This window comes from Lagopus leucura, unplaced genomic scaffold, assembly GCF_019238085.1.
Source record: "Lagopus leucura isolate 7727_CA_CO unplaced genomic scaffold, USGS_WTPT01 Super-Scaffold_100002, whole genome shotgun sequence".
NCBI lineage: Eukaryota > Metazoa > Chordata > Aves > Galliformes > Phasianidae > Lagopus > Lagopus leucura.
The window spans coordinates 70,279,894-70,307,327 of record NW_024962263.1 but is presented as its reverse complement, the minus strand read 5'-3'; the positions used below and the strand labels follow the sequence as shown (position 1 = coordinate 70,307,327).

The 27,434-nt window shown below is 36.4% G+C and overlaps 1 protein-coding gene across 3 annotated transcripts in view; it reads right to left on the bottom strand.

Annotated features, from left to right (window-relative positions):
* Positions 1–27,434, bottom strand: part of VPS13B (vacuolar protein sorting 13 homolog B) — a 415,483-nt gene that overhangs the window by 302,755 nt on the left and 85,294 nt on the right. For all 3 annotated transcript variants that reach the window (XM_042868778.1, XM_042868780.1, XM_042868779.1), the window contains exon 17: positions 26,627–26,811. In XM_042868778.1, coding sequence (XP_042724712.1) covers positions 26,627–26,811 — 185 coding nt within the window. The remainder of the gene's footprint in view (positions 1–26,626; positions 26,812–27,434) is intronic.

The window sequence follows — 27,434 nt, the reverse complement described above, 5'->3', positions numbered from 1 at the left end:
TGCACACTACCTACTTGTGGAAGATGTGAACTGATAAGCAGTTTCCTTTCATAATATGCCCATGAAATGTGGATTTAATGTAATGCTTTCTTTACACTATATTATAGGGGGGAAAAAAAATCTTCTGGCAAATCTTCTAGTGATTTTAAAGCTTTACCTACTACCTCCATGCACAGTTTATCCAACAAAGCAATGAGGTGCATTATTTACCAAACTAAAATGCTGTTGTTCCTCTACTCTTCTTAAGCCTTGGAAAAGCAAACATAACTGATCTTCAAAATCTATTTATTTCTCTACTATTTTTAATTATTTACTTATTAATTATAAAACCGGAGTTACAGCTCAGCTAAATCAAATCCTTAAAAAGAAGACTTCATGTCTCCTCGCTTACATCAAAGAAGCTATGAAAACCTATTCTTACTTCAGAATTTAAAGCAGAAAGTTCAAAGGTTAAAATAAATTGCTTTCTGGCAGCCCAACCAGCTGCTGTCTCAGGCTAAGAACTCAATTCTCACAAGCCCTTCAAGCTTTCCAACTGAAGACCCTCACACACTGTATTTGAACAAGTTAATTTGTAACTAGGCAATGTTAACTAATAAACTTTTCCAATTATCTCAATTAGTTAACAGTAAAACTGAGGGACAGTCAATAGTTCAGGTCATTTCTATGCAGTGTCACTGTAAGTCACCAGGATTCCTCTCCAGGGATTATCAAGCCACAGTTTTACCACAGAGTCAGCAGCAGCAAGAAGGTGACAGACCAGTCATGCAAGAGCATCAAATACATGCAAAGAGAGAGAAGGTAAACAGCAACGGTCCTTCTACTGCCTAAACCAGAAGAGATGACAGTTTATACTGGTTTTGCCAGCTACTTTCTAGTTTGCATCTTAAACACATCTTTCAAGTATTTGGACAGCAATTCATAAGAACCAAAGCTCTTCTCCACTGATAAGGGGAATGAAGATATGGATCTTTCCAATTAAGAGAGCAAAATGCTTTCAAATGAATCATTTTTACAAGACAAACAAAAATGTAAAGGCAACAAAAATAATCAACAGTGGAGCTCTCAGTGCAACTTCCACTATTGAGAATGTAATTCCTGCATGTATTAAAACCAAAGTCTTCCTTAAGAAAAATGAGGCAATTATTGTGCTTAACAGCAAACTGACCTTATTAGCAGAAGTGATGAATAATATGGTCTTTAACACAAGTTAGACTGCACACCAAAGTGGCAGAGAAGCTCAGATCACATCACCTCATTTCCATAATCACTTTCACATGTGTACAATGCATTAAACACAGTACCATCTCAAAAATGAAAAGCAGACATTCCTTTGGAAATTAATTCAATATTTATCGTGTCGCATTCAAAAAAAAGAGACCTTTTATACTGTAAAAAAATTGGAATACAATAAATAACTACAGTATGCTTATTATTTCATTTGCCTTATTTTTGTCACATATACACAAGCATATTGTACAGTTGTGGGAAGATGACACACGTCTAGAACACTATATTCTAAAGATGTAAGCAATAAGTCTTCCTCTGAAAATAGATACATAAACAGAACCTAAAAAAATCAATATGGAACCTTCTTTACCATGCATTTCCACATACTTCACATTAACTACTCCTGCTGACAGACTTTGATCTCAACAGTCTCCATTCACTTCTCACAAAGAAACATACACACATCATAGAACATCACTTCCTACCAGATTCTTTCCCCACAAGCAAAAATTCCGGCCTACATTTAATATATACATGCATCTTGAATGCAAATATGGTAGAATTGCAGAGGTTGCAGCTAAACTTCCACGTGAGAATGCTACTTAGGAATCAGTGAACACTGCTTCTCTGTACACTGATTTTTGAAGATAAGCAAATTCTTCACTAGCATCTGTACTTGGGTTACTCATATTTAAGCTAATTTTCGTGTTAAGCTCCACTCAGAGAACAGTATCTTATGGAACAAAACTGAAATCACTGCATCTGTACCAGTGGCACTGTCACTAGTAATTATTTCTACAGGCAAGCCCGTGATTCTCACCACAGCAAACTAAGCACAGCTATTAGACCTTTCACTGTGAAGAATGATTACCTCTTGTGGATAAAGGGCACAAATTGTGAGAAGTCGCTGAAGAATCAGTAACATGTTAGTAGAAAGTAACATTCTTCCTGAAAATCACTCGATGAGGTATGCTACAGGAAGCTCTCATGACTTTTTATTGCACTACCAAAACAAATTCAGCAGCTTTGTGTATGTGAATGGATTAATTAATTTTGAGAGAAGTAGTCATAACCAAGCAAATGCATTAAAGAACAATAATATAACTTTCCAACTTACATCTGCACTTTGAAGAACTTGTACGTAAACAGCAAAGCAAGCTTAATCCTTTAAGTCTGATTACAGGATATCATTAAAAAAAAAAAAAAAAATCAATATACTCTAATGCCAAGCTTCTTCATTTACACCTCAATACATTAGCTACTTCTTGAGGTGGTTACACAGCATACTTACATGCAGCTCTCAAGTCTTCAGACAATACCATTAAATATAGGGAAAAAAAACATTTCAATACATCAACCAGATCGCTTAACTAACAATCAAGACATTTCAAATTAATTCATAGAGGAGATGGGAAACTAATATCCTTCTCATGGAGTATACAAAAGCGGTATTTTAAATAACTATAGGAAATAGCAGCTTATGTTTAAACTTATCAACTTTAAATAGGCTTCATCTGATCATGAGAAACCATACAGATGCCTATACATCCACAGGCAAAAAAGGTCTGTGTTATTATCTTGGAACACAAGGGATACAATTGCAACAGGAGACAATAAACCAAAGACAGATCATAAAAGAACTAATTAATGAGAAAAATCAAGGAAAGAAAACAGAATCATAGAATCACCAATCTAGAAAAGACCTCCAAGATCATCCAGTCCATCTGTCCACCTCTCACAAATATTTCCTCTCTAAACAATGTCCCTTAGTACAGCCTCTAAACATTTCTTGAGTGCCTCCATGGACAGTGACTCAGCCATCTCCATGGGCAGTCTGTTCCAGTGCCAAGATGTTAATACAATTAAAAGAAAAAAAAAAAGATTTTTAACGCTGGTGGTGGAGTTATAACAGACATACTACTTGAATAACATGATTCAAATGCCTTTTCAAAAAGAAAGTAAGTTCATAGTAGTATGGATATATATGCAATTTGTAAAATAAAGAAACAAGTCAGGGATATCTTTCTTTTTAAAGCAAGAAATGCATTTTTTTCATTTCCTCTTCTAGTCGTCACTGTATGACAGGGCCAAAAGTTTTAATAGGACAGATGTTTTCATAAGAAGAACAAAGATAATCTTGTTGATTATCACATTTTATTTTTTCTTGAAGGCAGTTAAAAATGGAGGCTGCTGCCAGTTTTAGAATTATCCCAACAACTTTCTCACAGATAATTAATTTGATATATATAAAAAAGGAACACAAAAGCTTTCCAGTTCATTAAGCTGCTTTTCAAATGCATAAAAGCCTCTCAGTTCTCAGTTATGTTCCCCAAAGATTCTCAATCTAAGTATCCTCAGTCTAAAGTATTTTGTTGCTATTAAACCAAGTAGTTTGAAGACAAAAAAAGTTATGACAAGTACCTTAGAAAAATGCCACCTACAGAAATGTCATTGGTGTTGCAGCTCTGATAACAATATAAAGAAAAGCACACCTATACAAACACATGACATTAAAGGAAAGTATAAAGTGGAGATTGAAAAAAAAGAAAAACACTTTTTCTTGGTTCTGCTGCACCCAAACATCACACCATAGTAGACCATTCAAATGCTAAAGCAATCTAAGGAAAGGTTAAACTTCCATAGGAAATGAAAGTCCCAAAGGAAATGAAAGTGGAAGTGAAACCAAGGGGAAAAGGTATTTGGCTCTACACCCGAAGAACTGCCTACAGCAGCATGCCACAGCCATCCCTGGGGACTGGCTGAGCTTCCCCGGGAGCAGCATTACCCGCTAAGTACTGGGTCATCAGTGGCACAGTTGGCTGATTAAGAGATGAGGTCACATATTTACTTATTTTAGCAAGAAACCACATAAAATACAGCCCGATATACAGAGAGTTTTTGTACAGATATCAAACATTCCAGAACACTGAAATCATTTATTTAATTAGAAGGAAATAGCAAACTGGGAGACTTCAAGGAGATTGTATCTCACCTATTTACATAGAGGACAGAGCAAAACAAACAATCCTCTCTCCCTGTCCAGAAAAACAAATGGCAAACTGAATACATTCATATTTAATACAACAGTACCACATGTGAAAGATTTCTTAATAGAGAACTATGTACAGACCAGGTGTGGTTGCTTCTGAAAAAAAAACATTCTAATACTAACGTTTAGAACAGTTCTGGATACAAGTAGTTTTCTTTGCACAGTATATATACAGCTTGAATGAAATTTGCTTCACAACTCTTAACAACTGCAAGATGCCTCAGCAAGTACAAGCTTCATGTGTGCCTTCCTATAATTTCTATTCTCTTGGCTCCTATACATAATTTTTCAGGGCAGTATACGTACAAAAAGCCCATCACAGGAGACTAGCAAGCAGTGACAATACCTGAAAAGACCACCTACCAGCAGTGGTATATAAAGGAAACAAAAGCTCTGTTTTACAGAAAGTTGCCTTCCTTTTTGAGGGACTACACACCAACTACAGAAATATTCTCCATAAATCTTCCATGGAGGGACGTTACTACAAGAAATTTCAGCTGTTTTACTTCTCACAAGTAATGTACAAAGCATTTTTGCACCATGCTACAAATACCTTACAACACAGTAGAATGTAGAATTTAATCAATTCTGACATCCTTTAGACTGAGGTAGCAACAACTCCTACATTAGTGCAGAAGGTGCAGATAATCCTGTGTAATTTTCATTAATCCAGTGTAAGCAATCAGTATCTGTGATTATTTTAAACACACAAACATAGACAGTTTTAACCTGAAAGATCATGCATCTTTCAGAAAGTGAGAGACAAAAGAAGCCAATGCATTAAAATAAGAGCCTGAGATCCCTCCTGCAGTGTGGTACCAAGCCCACCAGCTGAACTCACTGCTCACATGTCTGCCTGATCACTAGGAGGTGCAGGAAAGCTGCTCTTAGGAGCAGAAGGTGGGACCACTGCTTCTCACAGCAGCATGATCCTAAATCAGCTGAAATGTGCAATGCGCAATGTGCGCTTGCAGCCCAGAAGACCAACTGTGTTCTGGGTTGCATTAAAAAGATAATAGTGTTGTAAATGTGCTTCAGGAAAGGATCCCAGAGTGGAAGTGAAGAACCATGCGTGTGAACCTAATGAGGTTCAACACAGCAAAGTGCAATGTTTTGCACTTGGGCCGGAGGAACCCCAGGCATCCATACAGACTGGAAGGAGCAGTCCTTCAGAGCAGCCCTGTGGAGAAGAACCTGGGGGTTTGGATAGATGAAAAACTTAACACGAGCCAGCAGTGTGCTCTTGCAGCTCAGAAGGCCAATGGTATCCTGGGCTCCATCAAAAGAGGGGTGGCCAGCAGGGACAGGGAGGTGATTGTCCCCTTCTACTCTGCTCTTGTAAGGCCCCATCTGCAGTACTGTGTCCAGGTCTGGAGTCTCCAGTATGAGAAAGACAGGGAGATGTTGGAGCGGGTCCAAAGGAGGGCCACGAAGATGATCAGAGGGCTGAAGCACCTCTGCTATGAGGAAAGGTTGAGGGAACTGGGATTGTTTAACTTGTAGAAGAGAAGGCTCAACGGAGACCTCCTTGTAGCCTTCCAATACTTGAAGGGAGCGTATGAACAGGAGGGGGAATGGTTGTTTACAAGGGTGGAGAGTGACAGGACAAAGTGAAATGGTTTTAAACTGAGACAGGGGAGGTTTAGGTTAGATATTAGGAGGAAGTTTTTCACTCAGAGGGTGGTGACACAGTGGAACAGGTTGCCAAGGAGGCTGTGGATGCCCCATCCCTGGAGGCATTCAAGGCCAGGCTGGATGTGGCTCTGGGCAGCCTGGTCTGGTGGTTGGTGACCCTGCACACAGCAGGGGGTTGAAACCAGATGATCATTGTGGTCCTTTTCAACCCAGGCCATTCTATGATTCTGTGATTCTATGAAAATAAAAGGAAGCCACTTCACAAAAGGAAGACAATGCAACAGGTGCCAAAAGTTTCAAGAAGTGTCATGGAGTTGACTAGATCAATCTGTGTCTGTGATAGAGGGTCAACAGGCCTCTGTCCTTCCCCCCCACACCAGTCCCACAAAATGGGAAGGAAGGAAGGGAGGAAAAGAACAGTGGCAACAATCTATGGAGGAAAACTTATTTTACTATGATACCGGAATACAAGATAACACAATAGATACAATTTAATTGAAGTTAAGATTAATAAATCAGACGAGATGAGAGAGAGAGTTCCCAGGACCGATTCAAACCTGAAAAGCTTGGAACGGCTAGGAAAGCACCTCCAGCACCCACTGCAAGGCAGCAAGAGAGCGCCCCCCCCACCCGGAAGGGCCAGATCCCGTGACTGCTGTAATGTACAAGGATAGGTACCTGGGATTGGGGCAGTGATACTTTAATGCCCTGTACACTACAAGATGTTTTGATGTGGAATACTGAAACCCGAAAAAAAAACAAACCATGAAACCATGACATTACACCGCTTATTCTACATCACTACATCATGCTTAATACAAATATACATATATACAAACAAAAAAATGATTAAAATGCATTACACATGGCTATATACATATACATAGAATTAGTAACTGCACTCCCCCAGCATCAAGTTTCCTTGTGGCACACACTGAACATCCCCATTTTTCTGCATTACCCACTAAGTGGATCCTGGTCCCTGAGCAAAAACAGTACCACAGAGAAGTTTGCCCTTTCCAGAGACTGGAAGAAGCCAAACTGCCTTTCCCAACATGCTCTTTACATGTATGAAAAAAAGACTTTATCTCCCTCTATGGTATGTAGGGAACTAGACTGGGTAGGACCATCACGATTGATAGATCCTCTGGTATTAACTAACCAGGTGGCTTCTGCCAAATACTTCTCCCAGCGCTTAAATGTTCCACCACCCAGTGCTTTCAGCATAGTTTTTAAACAACGCATTGTATCGTTCAATTTTACCAGAGGCTGGTGCATGACAGGGAATATGGTAAATCCACTCAATGCCGTGATCTTTGGCCCAAGTATTTACAAGAGAATTTTTGAAATGAGTCCCACATTTACCTGACTCAATTCTTTCTGGGGTGCCATGTCGCCACTTGTTTCTCAAGACCTAATATGGTGTTTCAGGCAGTAGCATGGGGTACTGCATATGTTTCAAGCCACCCAGTTGTTGCCACCACCATAGTAAGCACATAACGTTACCATTGCGAGATCGTGGCAAGGTGATATAATCAACCTGCCATGCTTCCCCATATTTATACTTCTGCCATCACTGTTGAAAAAATGCTTAAAAGAACTAGATTCAAATTTTGTGTTTATTCCTTAAAGCCTTCCATTAGGAATACAGAGATAAGATTGAAACACTTGAAAAAAAATCTGGCTCAAATACACTCTAGTCATGGGACTGAGGGGAAACAAGCAGAACTTTGAATCCATTATTATTAAGATAATTACAGAGAAAGAACATGAAACATTTCTTTGTTTCTGTCTAATGCACTCAAGATCTCTCTTTGCAAAGATAAGCATTATTTGTTTTGAGCTACTTCCTACAGACCTCAAGCATCAGGGCCCATCATTGAGCTAGATGTAGCTCAAGTAGCTATGAATGCCACCACCACATCAATTTCCTAATTTTAAGTGTTAAAACTCATGACAGATTTGCCACCATAGTATTTTTTTTTTTTTTTTTTTGGTCTAAGCTACTATAACCATACTATTAAAGAACGCCCTGTTTTCAAGCATTTGAGCCTAACTATGGATCCGGAATCATGAAAATAAGCAAACAGACATGCAAAGGACTGACAGACTCAGGATTTACTCTTCCCCCCTCAAATCCTTGCAAATAAATTCAGAAAAAAATCACCAGTCTGTGCAAAAAAAAGGCGGATATAGTTTGATACTGTTTTTTTCTATAAAATGTGCACTTCTTCCAAAACTTCATGGCAGATTACTTACAGATCACATACATTCAGATGCTTTGGATTCTTAATGGTAGCAACAAAGAAAAGAATGGGCTGTCAAACATTAAAGAAGAGAAGGATAAGATGGAAGTTTAAGACAACCTAAAACAAGTCCCTGTAGGCTGAGTAAAGGCAGAAGACAACAGCGAAGATAAGGGAATTGCATACACACAAAGAAAAAAATGAGCTAATATCATCAGTAACAGAGCCTTCTGAAAAATTATACAAACAGTGTTTGAATATGCTCTTCATCTTCCCAGGACAAATCCAAAAATCTCAACCAGTGCTGGTAAGGTAAATCATTTCATTTATATATATAGCATGTGTGCAAGATAGGCAGCAAGAGATCACTTCTTCCTATAACATGATCCTGCAGAACTATCTGCAGCATCGAGTAACTCAGCCCAGTCACCTGCCCCAGTGGTGAGTTACATGAGACAACAAGAAGTGCAATACTTAACTACTGAAAATAACAACTTCCTGTGAAGAACCACTACAGTGCCCAAAGTTACTCCTAATTTTCTTAGAACTTTGTTAAGCTTTAGGAAGGAACCAAAATGCACTTTAAGAAAGAAGTGAGAGTTCTTTGTATAGAGTAACTTCAATTTGCATTAAAGTGATTACACAACATATATTCATAAGAGTTCTTACTCAAAACACTGATTAAGAACTAGAATTTAAATGAAAATTCTACCTAAGCTAACATCCCACGTGGAGCCAATGCTGGGTCCTTAGGGAAAAGAACAACATGGGAAAACTGCAAGATATTTCTGAGGCTACACTCCAAGCATCAAGAACAACTTCTGAACCAGAAAGGCTGTCTTTGCTTTAAAAGATCATCTCCTATTTTATATTCTCCATATTTATTTTTCAAAAAAAGAACTTGCAGCAACCACAGTATCACGTAACAGGCAATTTTACATTGTGACTGCTTCCCGTGTGGAAATGTCTCCTTTGTGGAGTCCTTTGGAACCTGGTTATCTACTGAGTTGGTCTTCTAACACCTAACTCAAGAAATGACTGCTTCTTCCAGTATAAATCAGAAAATTTCAGAAGCTTTTACACTTCTAAAGATTGACTGACCCAAAAGTTAACATTCTTACTATTGGAAACATGTCCTTTATTTTAAATATATCCATTTCTGTAGGTTTATTTGGAGGCTTTTGTCAAAGAAAAAGGAAAATAAGATGAATCCTTCGCTACCAAATTAATATTCCTTCAAAGTACATAGATTTGGAAGATTATTCCAATTCAAGAAAGAGATGCAATTTTTCCTGTCTCAGTAAAAAGTCTCTTTCTTCAATTCTCATATGAGCTTCACACACACTTTCTTTGTACTCCCTGGTAACCCATTTTCTTTTTAGGCTACAAAAACTGGACATTTACATCATCTTCAGCCTCATAAAAACAATATTTTAAATATAGGCTTATAAATTCATTTTTTTACTCACCATTGCATAATATCACGCACACACTCATCATTAGCACCTATTTATACAGCAACACATAGGAACTCCCTGCTGAGCTGTGGGTCTCTATGATCCCTGCACATTTTCAACATCCATCCTTTTGAAGAGTGAGATGCTCTTCATAAGCATTTGGCATAAATTTCTTCTTTAACTGTACTTAATCACATATTTCATTTCAATGGACCTCAAAAACCATGTAAGTCAAATCATGCAGAGCAACTGCCTTATTACTATCATTTGACGTTCCTCCTAAATCATAAATTGTATATTTTGCAATGCATAATGGTGAGGGTGAGGGTCTTTTTTTTAAATGCTTCTGTACACATGAATATTTTATCTTTGAAAGACTGAAAGACTGGAATAACAAGATAGAAAAGTACATTTTATGCATTTTTTAAATAAAATCTCCATAACATTATACAAATGTCACTTAACTATACAAATGCATAGGGAACTCTGATTCAGGTAAATGACACATTAGCATGAACTATCATTAAAAGTGCTTAAGGAGTAAGAAATAAATTCTGTTTAATGAAAAAACATAGAAATGTTTCCATATGTTTTTATGAAGTATTCTTTACCCTTTAAATGAACACATTCAGATTTAGTCTCTGGCTTTGTTTCAGAGAAACCCCATCTGTACACTGCATCACTTACAGGCACATCTCAGTCATGCTATAGCTATGTCACAGCTCATATATCAAATAAAAATCACATTCAAGGCCACACAACCTTATATACCCAAAGTCTTCCATTCTATTTAAAGTAATCCTAAGAGAGCTCTTATTGCACCTCACTGCTGACGTCACGTGACTTTTGTTGGGAAACAGAGTACTACAACTTAAATATCAAACAGTTCTTAACACAGATGAGAATGATCTAAAGGACAATTCTGTTGTACTTATGTACTCTGTAAAGTTTTTGTTGTTTTTTTTCTTTTTTTTTTTTTTAAAACAAAGAAACAGTCACAGAACTAAGTACAGTAGCACTGCACTTTATGTTGCAGAGTGAAAAGCTGGATAAAAAACAGGCAACTCATAGTAGGCTTGAGGAATTCATCTGATGAATTTAGATTACAAGGCCAACAAAGTTGACTGCACATCCTAAGGACAGGAAGTTAGAAAAATTATTTTATCTTTCTGAGAACAAACGGGTCAGTGACAGAAACTCAAGTTCAAACAGGACGACAAATATAACTGTATGAGTCAAAACGCTCCTATTACATGACAATTCACCAACACTTTAACTTTCATAATGAGGAAACAATATGAAGTCATATCAGAAATCTTTGAAAACATACAAATCCAAGCTATCTCCTTTCCAGAACACCTCGTGCACACCTTGAGAGAACACTACTGAGACAACGTTCTGTTCTTTTCTTCCCCGATTATCAAGAAGTTTCCTCTGTTAATGAGACATCAAAGCAAAATCTATGTTAATCAGCTAGATATAAACACCTAGCAATGAAAAATGGAAATCACCATTTTCAAAGGGAGGTTTATTATTACCAGTGTCTAAAATTAAGATCTGTTGCACTTTCAATACATACAGAGATGATTATTAGCTGTTTTTTGACAGTTTCCTAAAAACATAAAGAATGTTTTCAGTAGCATATGAAATAGCAGAGTAACTACAAAGCAGAGTGTTTGTTGCTTTCTTTTCTTTTTTTAAATAACTTGAAATAGACAGCTTAATAGAGTTTACCTGGACATAATTTAATAGCTTGTATTTAGAACAATTAGTAAAGAAGAAAGATGGTTCACCTTTTATAACATGTCACAGTCAACATGTTTTGTAAACTTCTCTTACGATTTGTTATTCCAGTCCCATACTCTTCTCATACAGATAAAATATCTCATTTTTCAATTAACACTGAGGAATAATTGATGAATAAACTAGCTAGAATAATATGCAACAGAAGCCTCATAATAAGGAAAAAATAAACATAGTAAGATGCAAATTACATATAAAAACAGTAAAACAGCAAAATATGCAACTTCAGCTAGCACCAACAGCTAGCAGGAGTCAACTGCATTAAACAGGCTCAGTCTGATCAAGAGAACACTTCAGAAATGAGCTAGCTCCAGTTAGAGATGTGGGTGAAATAGCATTTCAAACAAAATAATGCATGAAGTAACATGAAAACGAAAAGAGGGAAGCTCTGTGATTATTTAGCCCCAACTCTTATGAAATAAAGGCCACAGGATTACTCTTTTGTACTTAAACAGCAGCATGAGTTTATCAATCAATCAATCAATAAAACCCTGCAGACTCAATAAATTGTTTCAGTCATTGACAGCTGTAAACATAAGAAAGTGTTTTCTAACTGGAATTTGTTTTGGCTACTGGAACTTCTTACACCTTAATTTCCTAGACAAGAGAATTTCACTTCCAATACACAGTGCAGTTGCCCTGAATACCAGTAGATTTGCCTCATAGAAAATATCCCTTCCTTTCTTTAAAATAATTCCTATTAAGAGTTCCATCTTTCACTCCAAATTCCACATCAGCCTTAAGATCAGTGGCTTTCAGAATGTCAAAATAATTACCTGAATTGCACTTGCATGTCAAGTTGTTTTTCAAGGTTTCTGGGGGCACCAGACAATGTACAGAGCTAACCTGACATGGGATAATTTGACAGTGCAGACTTTTCTTAGCATCACACTTATTGGTTTGTAAGCTTAAAATAGTGAAAGTAAAGACAAAAAAAGGCAAGGAATGGAAAGAACTCCTCACCTGAATGCAAGGATTTAGCCAAAAGGGTACATACATATTCAATGTTTTTAAAAGAAAAAGTGAATCATAGAAGTTAAAAGGTATTTTCATTAAATAACACTTAAAATTCTCTATGAAAAGGAAAAAGTGCCCTGATGCTATGGCCAACAAGCTTTTAAGGATTACTCAGTAAGCTCTGTCCAGAGCAGTCTTTAAGCAACCATAAGCTTAACATGGTTCAGAACTGTGATTTGCAATTGCGTTAAGAAGTCTTCTAATGAACTAGGGCAAAGAAAGCTCAGTACTGCTTCAGTGAAGTAGAATATGATTCTGAAGTGCAGAAGAAAACTGGAACGGGTTTTACAGAAACTGAGGGATGTATCTGTTTCATTTAGAGGAATTGCTGGAAAGACTGAGATTTACTACGATTAACAACATATTAATTAAAAAAGTTTCAAAGGAAGTACAACACAAAATCAGAGCTTGTTAAAAAAAATACACAGTAGTTGAAGGCCGTACTATTCTCAATTTTTCTCACCATCCTTTTAGGCAGCAATTTTAAATCACACTGCAGGAGAAAAAAGGAGATAAGCAAGCCTTAGAGAAGAGTTGCTTGAAGGATTACTTCCCAAAAATCAAAACGCTGGAAGAAAAAAATGCAAATCTGACCTTTTTTGATACAACATACCAAATCGCATTGTGAAGTCATCTGACAGTATCGCTCTTTCATTATAGCTTCAAAGAGGACTTTATCTTGGGAAAACCAGTCACCAGACACCCCAAATTCATTTCTTAGCTCGTTATCTCCTACAGTAATCAAATTCAAGATTAATTGCTCTAAGAAGCATAGGAGCCTACCACAAATATAGTCCTGCTCACTGATACAGAGAACATTCATGTATCAGAGCATCCCTTGTTTTTCCTTCTCAGTATTTTATGCTAAAAACCATAACATGGTCTCCTCTCATCACTGGGGTCCTTTCAAAACCCTGCCACCAAGTTTCTTTGTTGTGCTTTTTTGTTTTGACATTCATTGTACAATTTTCAAACTGACTTCTGCAATATTTTTGTGCTGTCATAAAGCTAGTATTCTCAAAAATTACATGCAGACTCAAGTTCCAAAGAGACAGCATTCAGGATGTTATATTAAAGCTTCAGGTCACACAGATCTTTAGGGCAGAAGCTCCTATAAACACTTTAAATGCCCAAAAACCAAACACATTATCAGCTTTTTACTAACATAATAAGAAATTCCCTCGAAAGTTTATATTCAAACTCAGACAAATCATATTCAAATTGAATTGGCAAAGGAATTGGAAGGGCATGAGACGAGGAAAAAGTGAAAGCATCATTTCCTTTTCCAGCTATTTATTTTTCCTTCCTGGATTTTGGTAATATTTAGGAGTTTTAGAGTTTCTGAAATCCTTGTTGAAATTTAAAGACAAAATTTATGAATTACAAAAAAGTAGTTTTCCTAACACTGAATAAGGTAGAGGTACTACCTTGGTGATAAGCACAAATCTGCTGGCAAGCTGTGTTTCATTGATAACATATGGGATACAGCAACATATGAATGGATTGCAGCATGAAAGCGATCCCACTGGGAAAGTAGCCTGGACAAGAAGTACACATCAAAGTAAGTTTCATAAAAAAACTCTCTTGAAAGACAGAAGATCAAGTGCTTAGCACTTTGCTGATCACAGTCACCTAATCTAAGTCCCCCGAACGGAATACAAAGTTACCTGGTGAAACCAGGAGCGACGAGAGCTGTACCAAGAAGCAATCATGAGCTTTCAACAAAAGTGCAAATGCCGCCACATCAGTGCCTCAAAGGTTTATTTTAAAGCTTAGTCAATCTAAAAAGAAAAGACAAATATCTGTAGATTCCTACTGTCTCTGAAGTGATCTGGGTTTGCTGATGCACACACCGTATTTTTAGATGCAATTTCTTAAGACTATGTCTGGAATAGCACAGATCCCCCCTGCAAACTACACATTACGACAATTTCACAGTGTTTGTAAAGCTGTTGAATATATGTAAAAGCTTGGCTTCTTTAGAAGTGGGACTAAAAGAATTTTGAAAAAATATTGAGTACAATAGATACATAGCAGGTGTTTTACACTGTATGCCCTACAGTTCTAAACCTGCCAGTCAAATTCTTACTGCCAACAATGCACTAATTATAAGCAAAATACAATTGGACATAACTACTTTCAATAGCAAATACTCACTGTCAAGCCCTCCCCAAAAGTTCCAGGAAGCATGAAAGAGCACAACTGGTCTAAGAAAAAAGAAAAATCTCTATTCCTGATTGTTTGATTTGTAACAAATCATAACAAAGAACTTATTTTCCTTTGTTATACTCAGGTTGGAGCGAAATGAGATTTTGCTCCGTCCTGGCAAGCAGGACTGCTATTCATCACCATTCAAGTGGACAAAAAAGGACTGAGAGCAAATCACAGTAGGTTCATGTGATCTCCAAAGGTATCTGAGAAATATTTATTTTATTCCTAACTTCAGTCATCCTTTCAAAATCACTTTCAAATCACCAAGCAAAGAATATAATCAGGTTCTTTTAATTTAACTCCTCCTGTCATTGATGCCTGCTGCAGATGGATGGATGACCAGTGATTTTCTTACCAATAAGAAATCTAAGTATTTAAAAAAAGAGCGCAATCCTGTATAACAAAATTTATCTGAGATATGTTGATGCATGTAACCCACTCTGAAAGTAATTCTATAGAAACTACAGCAGAGAAAACAGTAACACTATTTGATTGAGCAAATTCTCAGCTACAAAACACTAATTTTCAACACAGACACCACCATTAGCTATATATTTTCACCAGCAATGAGCAAAAGACTACATGCTGTACTCATAACAATCCGCACCAGTGGAGGTGACCCACCGCCACCGTTGTCAATGCTGAAACGCACCACACTTTGCCTAACTATATCCACCGTCTGGTCTCCATAAATGTTCAGCAAGCATCAGTGAATGTCAACGGGTGTAATGCCTATGAGTTGTGCCAGGATAGGTTCAAGTTGGATATTAGGAAAAATTTCTTCTCAGAAAGAATGGTGAGGTATTGGAACAGGCTGCTCAGGAAGGCTGTGCAGTCATCATCCCTGGAGGTTTTCAAGAAAGGCGTAGATAGTGCACTAAGTGACACTGCCTGGAGCAGTCACAGGCATGGGTTGATGGCTGGACTAGATGATCTTAGTAATCTTTCCAATCTTAATAATTCTATGATTTTTTCCCCACATGGAGGAATTCAGTTCCACTCCCTTTGCTTCATATATCCTTCTGTCAGATGCCATTTTGGCAGACTACCCTCTTGCTGACATCTGTCACACAGCAACAGAATTGGAATATTTGTGGGAAGTTTTAACTGCCATACCACCACCATCCACCTCTCATGCCATGGGTCAACATAAAACACATAGAACAGGAGGCACTACTTTTGGAGTAGCCCTCATACATGAGGAGGGAATCAGAATTCATTATATTCTTTCTATAGACAAAATATCAGAGAATATAAATTCAGAAAGCTGAGTGATATGACAATCACCTTTATTTGGAGCACAATTTTTTGCCACAAACTGAAATCAAAAGACACCAGATAGCTTATGAGTAAAATCCACTGAGCTCAACCAAATTGGTTGAAACAGTACAAGGTATTTTTCAGGAAGCATTGTCTTGAAGACGGATATGAAAAGTCCTCCGGAAGATGGATAGTACTGGAAACCTTAAGTATTCCTTGACTTCTCCCCCCACCTCCCAAAAAAAATCCTCAACTCAGCAGAGAAGTCAAAGTTGCTCTAGTATAAGAGCTGATGGTCATAACATCTGCTGTTTTTCAGGGTGGCCCTTCCAGTTGGACTCCTCTCACCACATGCATCGCTACTGCTGGACAAACAACTACCTTACTTTTGACTTGGGATAAGACTTCATCACCTTAAACTAGATAATCATTGAAGGATTCTTCCAACTGAACTATTCTAAGATTTCTACATAAGCTATTTTCTGAGAGAAGAATTGGGAACAGAGGTGTGAAGAGTATAAGGTGCAGAAGAAAGAGGTATTGGTTTTATTTTTAATATACCAAATACAGCCAATGAGGATTCTTAGTTCCAGTTGTTCTATTGCTGCACATAGTTCTACACCATTTCTCCCCACCTTTCTACTTCTCAGACAGAACTGGAGGTTTTTAGAAGACCACTATTTGAAAACTGACTGTTATACAACATTGTCTTGAGGTTAATTAAAATATACTAACAATAAATTCAACTTTTCAGTCCAATTGGTATTGCTTTGAGATACATGACTATGCTTCTTAATTCAGTTCTTTCCCTCAGTAAATGGCAAATTAAATTTGCTACAAGAAATCAGGAAAGATCAAATGAACTGTAAACAAGTTTGCTGTTGTTAATCAGGAAAAGAGGCAAAAGAGAAAAGGAAGATGAGAACAAAAATGTCCCATAAAGAAGAAAAGGGCTGAATGGGATCAGACGTAAAAGAAGGAAAAGATAAAGAATGAGGTGCAGCAACAAATTTGGGTGTAAAAGATAGGAGAAACGAGTATAAGGAGGTGTAATATCTGGACTTGTTTAATATGTTACTCTCAAACCAAACAAAAATTGCCAGAAGATGATGGTGAAAAAGTTAAAAAAAAAAAAAAAAGTGAAAAATAAAACACATTTGTTTGATCTTTATCGATACCAGCCTTATGATGTAATCTCAACAGAAAGAAACTAAGCTCAGGATGGGGACCATGCTTATTTAGATGATCTCCAACTAAAACAAAGGTGTTTCTGGAAATAGCTCTGATTACTTTCTCTGAGTGAATGTCTGCCTTGGTTCCAAAGTATACTTTAGAGGATGGTAAGCAGATGTAGGAGCTCTTACTTTGCATAAGTCAAAGCTCCAAAACCTCAGAAGCTGAAACTGTGGTCATACACAGAATTCTGACACTTTCTCAGAATCTGTGCTTTTAATTATCATATCACATTCAGTATGATATGCATCTTTATTCATGAGAAAAAAAGTACAACAGTAAAAAAAAAAAAACAAGGAATGTTCTCCTGTGCTTCTATAATACTTCAAAGTGGGATCAAAGTAGTTACATCTGCTGTGCCATATTTAATTTTGCTATAATTCTTCACTCAGATTTTCACATTACAAACTAAGAAGGTGCTTTCACTGTATACTGTTCAACGGCACAGTAATAGAACATCCTCCTTTCTTTATTCCTCTCTAATTTCCCTCCAAATACAAATCAAAACTAATGTTTGATTAAATGTTCATCTTAAAATTCTTTTACTTGCAGTGGTTTCTTATGAACCTATGCTTCCCTAATTTTTTCTGCCTAATTTTATCTGTTTTTTTATGCTACCAAGCATTTGCATTACTGGTAAACTACAGCGTGCTTTTGGTTTTTTTGGGGTTTTTTTTGGTTGTTGTTGTTGTTGTTGTTGTCTTTTTGTTTTTGCACAACAGAAATAGAACTTTTACTGGAAGGAATCACCCACCTTTGCAGACGTAACAGTATAACCTAAATAATTCACAGTCAAAGCACCGCTCTAATTGTAGATTGCTACCTTCCGTAAAAATATGTTTTCTGTTCTCTGGCTCTCTAATGGAGGACATTCTAGTTTACATTGCTTGCAACCTTATTTCCTTTTCTTGACAGTCCTTAAAAATGGCTTATCACATTATGGCAACATTTGCTGAAAATTCCTCTCAGAATAGGAACACTTCTAATAGCTAATAGACACTTCTAATAGCTCAGAAGAAAACTCCTGGGAACAGAAGACACTATTATGAATACCTGTGTTATTTAACTGCTTAGTTTTCTTCATCGTTAACTAATTACACATACCTTGCAATTGATTTTATTCTATAAGCATGAAGTAGACTAGACATGAAGAAACAAATAAATTCCTTATTGCAAGGGACACAATAACCACTTCATAGTCTGCAATTCAACTGTTTAACAATTCTCCTAAAAATAGCCTACTACAAAGAGTATCATCTTGAACATCTACACAACTAAAAAGCTAGCATTTGCTTCTTTAATCTCTAGGTTTAAAAACAATCACTAATCACACACGGCTTTTAAAAAAGCCTGATGTAATACAATACGTCATCTGAGGGTTCAGACCAACAACAAATACTGCAATATGTAATACTCTGGTATCTCATTATGGAGACAAGAGCACCACTTTCCTTGCCATCTCAGTTCATCAGAAACTAAGAAGAGAAAAAAACTAAGAAAGAAAAAAAAAACATTCCCACAACGAGGTCACATAATATTGGAAACCATTTTCAATGTCAATTAGCTAGAGCTCATTACACGAAAATAATTCTACAGTACTCTTCTTTAGTTTCTTTAGTTCTGTACTTGCTGCTTTTTTTAATTTTTTCCCTCTTTCACATTCTGTAGTAATCAAGTCCATTCAAAATCATCTTTGCTGACAGTTGGGTTTGTTCAGGTTTTTGGGCCTGTTTAGCTTGGAGAAGAGAAGGCTCCAGGGAGTCTTCACTGCAGTCTTCAAGAACTTGAAGGGAGCTTACAACCAGGAGGGGGACCGACTTTTTACATGGTCTGATAGTGATAGGACAAGGGGGAATGGCTTTCAACTGAGAGCACGGTGATTCAGATCAAATGTCAGGAAGAGTTTTTTACTCAGAGGGTGGTGAGGTGCTGGAACGGGTTGTCCAGAAAAATAGTAGATGCCCCATCTCTGGAGGTGTTTAAGGGTGGGTTGACGAGGCCCTGGGCAGTGTAATCTGTTGAGTAGTAATCCTGGCCACTGGGAGAAGGAGGGGGTTGGAACTAGATATCTTTAAGTTCCCCTCCAAACTAAGACATTCTCTGACTGTATGATACTTCTTCCATCAACAAGGTCAAAACCCCAATCAGTCATTACTTCCTAAACTGCAAAATTTCTCTATGATAATAAAGGAGATTATTACAAGATGTTCAAACTTCTTTTAATGCTATGTAAGAATCAAAGTATTTTTTATTAAATGTAGTGCTTTAATAGTAAAAAAAAAAATCTGTTCTTATGCAAATAACTTTATAATGTCCCTTGTGACCTCAGTTTTCTCATGTACATTTGTCTTTTTTTTTTTCCCCCAGGGGAAAAGAAATTTGCTTTTGTTTTTCAGAAAAGCAACGCTCATTATAGCAGTCATATATGAGTCAGGTCAACCTCTTTTTAAAAGGTGGGCACCAAAAAAATACTACTGCACCATTCTCCTTCATTCAGTAACAGACACTGATGGCTTCCTAGCTGACCCTAAATTTGGCACCAGCTTCTTTGGTCTTCCTTCAAAAAAAGAATCCTTCCTCCTGTTAACTCTGAAACTTTGGCACACATTTGCTCTGTGCTCATCTCAGAAATCTTCCAGTTCCTATTATGCAGGAGATTCACAAACCATTACGCTGTTCTCATTCTTCTTCTAACAAGCTGTGTTGCAGGATCTTCCTCAGCATGTTAAATTGCTCTTATAAAAGAAACTACTTCACACTCCTTGTAGGGAGAGTTATTCACCTGACGTACACAGCAGCTAGAGCAAGGCAAAAAAGCAGCCTTACTTCCCTGCTGTCCAAACACACCTTTCTTAATAAAACATGAAATAACAAAGTTAACAGCTGAGCAAACAAAACAGGTGCTCTCCATTACAGCTTCAATTACTATTTGTGCAAACAAATTACAGACTCTAGTGGAAGGGCACTATTTATAGCTCTAGACTTAGGTGTCTTGTTTTTGGTAGCCCACCAACACACCAAGCAAGAATTTGCTGTTAATTCCAAAAAAACACAATGCTCTACTGCAATTCAGAAACATAATTCAACTTAGAAAGTTTATATATGTTTACATGCATATAGATTTCATGCATGTATTCCTTTCACAACTTACTGATATTTTTTCCTCGACTGTGCTATTGACATTCTGCATATGTTCACTTTAACCGTAACAGACGTTTTAAAAGTCTCAAGTAATTTTTATTGTTGGATTCTTTAGCACGACATTACAGATAAAAGTTAGGCACGAATGCCTTGAGTATTCATATCAATATGCAGTATCAAATCAGAACGCTGTGAATTTTTATCTTCATAGCAAAGAAGTGCACACAAATTATATAAGAAAAACACAAGAAGTAATTATAATTCTACATTTTTGTGCTTGCTTCATATGTTAGTTCTCAGGCCACACAGAATCTATTTCAAGCAGATTTTTAATAAGAAGAATAAGAAGAATTAAGAATTCTTATTAAGAAGAATTAAGAATTCTTATTAAGAAGATACTAATGCTAAAGACTACTGATTACAAACTGAAGTGATGCCATGTCCCAGCTACCCCATTTTCAGGTTAAGTCAGTTCAAGACTTAAGAATATTACTGAAAATGTCTACTGTAAGAGGAAAGAAGAGTGTGTACAATTGTACCACCGTTCTATGTGTTAAAATAAAGAATTGTGCTTGGTTTGGTTATCGACACTGTACATATATCTGAAATCAGTGCTAATCTCCAGACTTTCATAGCAATATGTAAAATTGTAAAATTGTATAAAAATATACATTTTATACACTTACACAATTACATAAGTATTAACATACTGCAGGCATAAGACTACATGAAGGATAAGGACAGGCAAATACAGTCACCCATACAAGACAGCATAGAGTTTATACTGTGCAACTTTCATACACTTGTGTCCTGCCACATTCAAGCTATTACTTAAGAGAAGGCACTCTTTCATTTTAAACAGAAAGTTGAAGACATGCAGTTCACAAAATGAGTCCCCAAATGTGGAACAAACAAAGATTAAATGCCATTACGAGGAAGCAATTAGAGCTTAACAGCCTACATTAGGTTTTTATTCTAGGCTTTCGTTGGGTTTTGGGGTTTGGTGGTGAGGGAGGGGGGTAAGAGGAAAAATGCAGTTTTAAAATCAAGGGGTATTAGAAAAGCAAGTCGCTTATTTGAGTCTTTTTCCTAAGTGGTTAAAAGAACTATGCAGCAGCTCCACAACCCCTTTTTATATGTACACCTGGGAAGAATACTGAATCCTGTTACTTTCCTCAGTGTTACCCTGATGTGGTTTAGACCAGATGTTTAAATGTTACAGTATGTACATTTTCTTCTCTTCTTCCAAGGCAAAAGCAAAATAAGAGGAATATTTGACTTCACTCCACAAGAGACCTATTTAATAGTTTGGCGGTTATGTAAGTAAAGGTAGCTTGGCTAAGTCAATGTTGACGACATACAGAACGACATGATCCTAATGAGTTGGAAAATATTGGCTCTCATGAGATTCAACCAGATGCTACTGCGCTGAGAAAGCTACTGTATTATTGAATTTCATTTTTATGAGGTAAAATTTATTATTCAACCATTAAGGTATCCCACATGAAATCTTGCATAAAATAGTTTTACAGTTACTTTCTGGAAAGTAGATTTTATTTTAACTTTAAGACATCATTTACATGAGGGATTCAAATGCCTATTTGATCACCTTCAATAGAGAAATGTAAGGTCTGCAAGCAATTTTCCCAAAAATACCAGATTAATAGAACCGAACTGTCAACAAAATAATGAACTACCTGAACAGGACAAGGAAAAAGTGGTAGCAAGTTCCAGTTTTCCAGAGTAAACTAAAGCCATGTGTGACTGCGTGTATGTTTTTTTGGCAGGCTGAAATGGTTAGAAACTGAGTGCTTCGGGTACACCAACTAACAAATGAGAAAATGCATGATGAAATTACTCCAAAGGATTAATTATGCTCAACTTCTAAAAGAGTGTGATAATATTTACCAAAGTTGTAGTATTTTGCATAATCATTCTTGAAAAATATAAAATAGTAAAAAAACTTATTAGCATCATTAATAAATCCACTTGTAGAAAACACAGAAAGCACAATCTATTTTGTATTTGTGTTTCTTTTTACATGCAGAGTGGACAAAATGGAAAATAGGGATGTTTCTCAAGCATGAGCAAGTATAATAAGTAACATACTATTTAACTACCACATTAACATTCTATTGTGCTTATATAGGGAAAGAATTATAAAAATAGCTTGGGTAAACAAAATAAACTAATCCTCAATGAGTTATGTCCAAATTGAAGACAAAAAAATTCATTGCTTTCAAAATTCCACTAAATAGCTAGGGATATCCATACATTCCAAGTCAGTTGTAATGATAAATTTGCCTAACGCAGAATTATATTGTTTCAAGGCAGGTATGGCACAACACTTATGCACGACACTTATGCACAGGGTAGCATTACAATAATTACTAACATAAAAAACACACACCTTTCTTTAAGTACTCGCATTAATTTATGCTCCACACATTCTGACAGTCTACAGCCTGTGTCGTTTTAATGGTAGCTTTAAGATAACAAGCCTTATTAATGTAAGAAACCAAAATACACACATTTGCTTTTAAGACTTCAAAACTCATTTTTTCAGCCTCCTTTCTTTTTTACAAGTTAATCAAAAGAAACTGATGAACTCTAAATTCAAAAGTCTACCTGATGAAGGCATAATATCTAACAACCAACAACTCCAAAATACTTGAGGAAAGTGATTTTCTCCTGACTGATGAAGGTTTCTGGAAAACAGAGCAAACAATTTTATCTTATTAAATTCCTTGAATCTAGTTGCATGAAGAACTGCATACTGAAGTGTTGGAGAGTTTTTTCTGAATCTCATGACCTTCATCCTAAGCTAGTTTGGAGGAAGTTGTGGAGCCAAAAAATATTACTGAAGTAACCACATCACCAAACATCACATACCAGCTTTAACTTCTATCTTCTATGCTTCTGGGATACACAGTGCAGACGTACCTTTTGAAGTTGCATCCAGAGTATCTTTCAGCAGTTATCCCAGCAGACAGATTCCCAGAGCATGCCTCCAAAGCATGCCTGAGACTCTCAGGAGCATGTCAAAAGGCCAACAGACACATGCTCTGCTTTGATATATTCGCCTCCTCCTACAATTCATGCATCTATACTTGTCTACTAATTTTTGAACTCTTTGACTTTTACTGGTTTTCTACTTTAACTGTTCATTCAACACAAGTAGTAAACACAGATATAGGCAGTTGCAAAAAAAAAAAAAAAAAGTAAAAAAAAATGGCAAGCATTTGAGACTAGCTATGTGACAGAAACAAAGAAAATATAAAAGAAAAAAAGATTAAATCTCATATCTTCAAAACTGGTAGATCAGATTGGAAGGATAAAACACGCCTTGTCTTGGAAGGCACAGTCTGCTCATAAGGATAAAAAAAAGCAAGGTGGTGTACTGCAAATCAAAGAGTAAAATCTGGTTGCCCAAATGATAAGGCAGGCTTGCTGGCAGTCTCCTGATCATTCAAAATAAGACAACAAACTAAATATGTCCCTTCTTTTTCAGAGTAAAATCATGTCTGGTTGCTTTTTATTTATTTTTAACAGGGGAATAAGAACCTCAAGATAGACAAAGCTGTTTGCCCTACTACTTATGACTGAAACTAACGGATGGCTTTTTGAAGTTGGAAAATGTAAAAGATAGAATATAATTTGGGCAACACTAATCATGAAACACAGATTATGATCCCCAAATAATCCACTGCCCAGCTACTCCTAGATCCACCACAGGAGCCATCAGTCCATTAAATGCCTATCTGCACAAGCCTAGAAGAGCCCATTGGTGCTGTCTACAAGTGTTCCAAGCACCCATGATCTGTACAGGTAGCCATACACACATGCAAGTGTACTCTATCACCTAGCATTATTAATAATAATTTGTATACATCACCTTTGAAACTGTCCATCAAACATTTGCATGCAGCTGTGAAATTCTGCCTTAGCCTCCTCTCCAGTGCGCTATCCAAACTTTGCTCCTTCAACGACTTTCAATGGAAACACATGTAAAGACCCAGTAGGTCTCAACAGCCCTCCAAACCTCTCCATTTTCTTTATAGCCCCTCTAAAACAGGGAGCCACCAAACCAGGTGCTCACTGCAGGTTCAGCCTCACCACAAAAGGAAGTATCAGCAATCCTTGAGATGGATTTCTGATCACCAAAAATGAGGCAAAGCCTAAATCTTGCCTCTGAAAGGAAGACATAGAAAAATAAAAATCAGTTAGATATTTAACATCAATTTAAGACTACAATGCTGAGAAAAATAATAAATCACTATAAGGCTACAGATGTTAGGTATATAAAGATGAGGAGTAACTGTGATGAGTAACTGGATACTACGGAAACACTGAGTATCTAGTCAAAGGCTTTAACTACAGTACAAATAGGAAATAAGTTCAAAATTCACTCAACTGCAGTTTTGTGTTGGGGAAGCTAAGATGAATGTTAGTATATCAGTATCAGTGATTAATAGCTGTGCCTTTTTAAATATTTTTTTTAAAATCCCAATAATATATTCTTTCTTGCTATGCTACTTTCATAGTTACTAAAAAACTCAGCCAAAAAAAAAAATTCAAGTTCCCCACATAATTATAGACACCCACACATACATAGATGCTACCATTAAAGTATATGCAATCCACCTCTAAGTATAAGCACTATTTACAAAGCATGATCTTAATTTTTTTCCAAATGTATTCCAACATAATGTTGTAGACTTACAGAATGAAACAAGCTGAAGGTTACAGCAAATTGGCAGACAGAAATCATTTCACTGCTTTGAGTTCAAAACTCTTTTCATCTATTTAATGTGAATTAGAACTACAGGAACATATAATTTATTAGGACAAGCACTAAGCCACAATAAGAGAAGATCAAAACAAGTATGACAACAAGCATGCTGTTCGTTCACTTTAAGTACTTAAAATTTGTGCTCCAGATTTCTAATAAATGAATTTGCAGAATAGCGTAGTTGTATTACAGTTCTCCAGACTGGAGGACAGAAACCATACTAAATGATAGAACAAGTTACTTCAAAACTGCAAACCCTAAGGCCACCTAATTGATCATATGATGCATTTTCACATCTGTCTGGAGAGTAGATTTTAAACCTACTACCTTCAGAAGTAATGGTACTTGAAAGTAAAACCCCACAATCTCATCCTTTTGTGACTACATGTAAACAAGGAATGAAAAGAATCAATGAGACTTTTCAGAAAGTAGAAAAAACTAAACGCTTCTTAAAAGTCCTTATTCACAATTATTCCAAGAGTTGTACAGAAATTTGGGCAATGTCATATCAGTAATGACATCTAAATACAAGAGCCTTTCCCAGTTTTCAAAGATGAAACTTAATCTCTTTATTAGCACCCTCCTGGCTCCGTTTTTAAATCCTTTACTTCTAGTACCAGCAGATAATCTTGGATAAAGTCTTAAAAAACAGTATTTAAATTAATACACCAACATTAATAAAATAGTTTTGCACACAGGACAAGAGAAAGGACAGGAAAAACAAATCTTTTGTTTTCCTAACTTTAGCCATAACAAATAAATTCATTCAGGGAAACAAGCGAGACGTATATGCCAATATTTAACACACTGAGAAAATACCAATACTACAGTGACCACAATTAGCAAAATACCAAATGCAGTCAATCTGAAGAAGCCCCAATTTATTTACGAGCTAGATAATGCAGACCTAGATTCATTAAAACTGTTACACACAGACAATGAATGCAGGTGATAGTCTCGGCATTTTATCAGTAAGGACAATTTCTTCCTGAAATCCCTGGATATTTTCCAAAGGAATGACAGGTAGCAAATTTCATTATTTACATCATCACCTCTGAGACTCATATGTCTTTAGCTGTTTCACAACAGAAATATTTATTTGTGGAACTAAATGAAAAACATATGCAGATCTTTAAAAAAAATCAACTTCTATTCACCACTGATTAATAAAGCCTTTAATAATCCAGTATTTTTTATTTTATCCAACAGCTTCACCTCAAAATGATCTTAAGTTACAACATTATACCATATAAAGTAGAAAGGGTGGATGTTTTAGATGAGGGAATTATGGAAAAATTATCGTATATGGGAAAATTAAAAGTATCCAGAATTTGGTGCCAAGGAGTGAAGCTCAGAGGCTTAGCTTACATCCTGGATTCCAAGCATTAGCTATAAATACTCACATACACACAAAAAACATTCTGTATGTTAACTACTTTATGTAAAAACCTGGATTTAAAGGATATAGTTGCATACACATTTGCTAACAGTTCTCCATACCATAATCAAGATATTAATCTGACATACTTGGCCAAAAGCATCACATATTTACCTGAAGACTGGAAAACTTCATTCAGTAAAGCTTCATTGATGGCCACAGAACTGACATTTCCAACAGGATGACACCAGCTCTGATAAATAGTTTGGAGGAGAAGGGTTTGAGCTCTAGTTGCTTGAATTGTCAAATTTGGAAGTTCAAATATGCATTCTGTTAGTGGGACATGAGCTCTCTTGGTCCTGTTTAAAATATTGAGAGAAAAAAAATCCTTAGTTTGATGCAGAAGAATAACAATTCAAAAGCTGAATTATAGAATAGCAGACTATGAGCAATTAAATCTATAGAGACAATAATGTGACTATTAAAATTCCATCTCGAAAGAGCTTATTCTACTTATACTGAAATTCACTCAAGATAGGAGTTCTGTTAAATACTTTAACTTTACATCATCCTATAAAATGTGAGATAAAATAACTATTTTTATTTAAAGTTTATCTAAAGGACATTCTTTCTGGAAATAAATTCTTCTGTGACATCATAGCCCAACACCAACAGGAGGGCTCTTAATAACTACATAGAAGTAACTTACCTTTTCTTCCTCATACTTATATTATTACCCTTATTATTTATGCAATTATCCTACATTCGAAAACTTCAAGGGTTCATAGAATCACAGAATTGCCAGGGTTGGAAGAGATCTCAAGGATCATGCATTTCCAACCCCCGTCACATGCAGGGCCGCCAACTTCCACGTTTAATACTAGACCAGGCTGCCCAGGACCCCATCCAATCTGGCCTTGAACACCTCCAGGGATGGGGCATCCACAACCTTTCTGGGCAGCCTGTTCCAGTGCCTCACCAC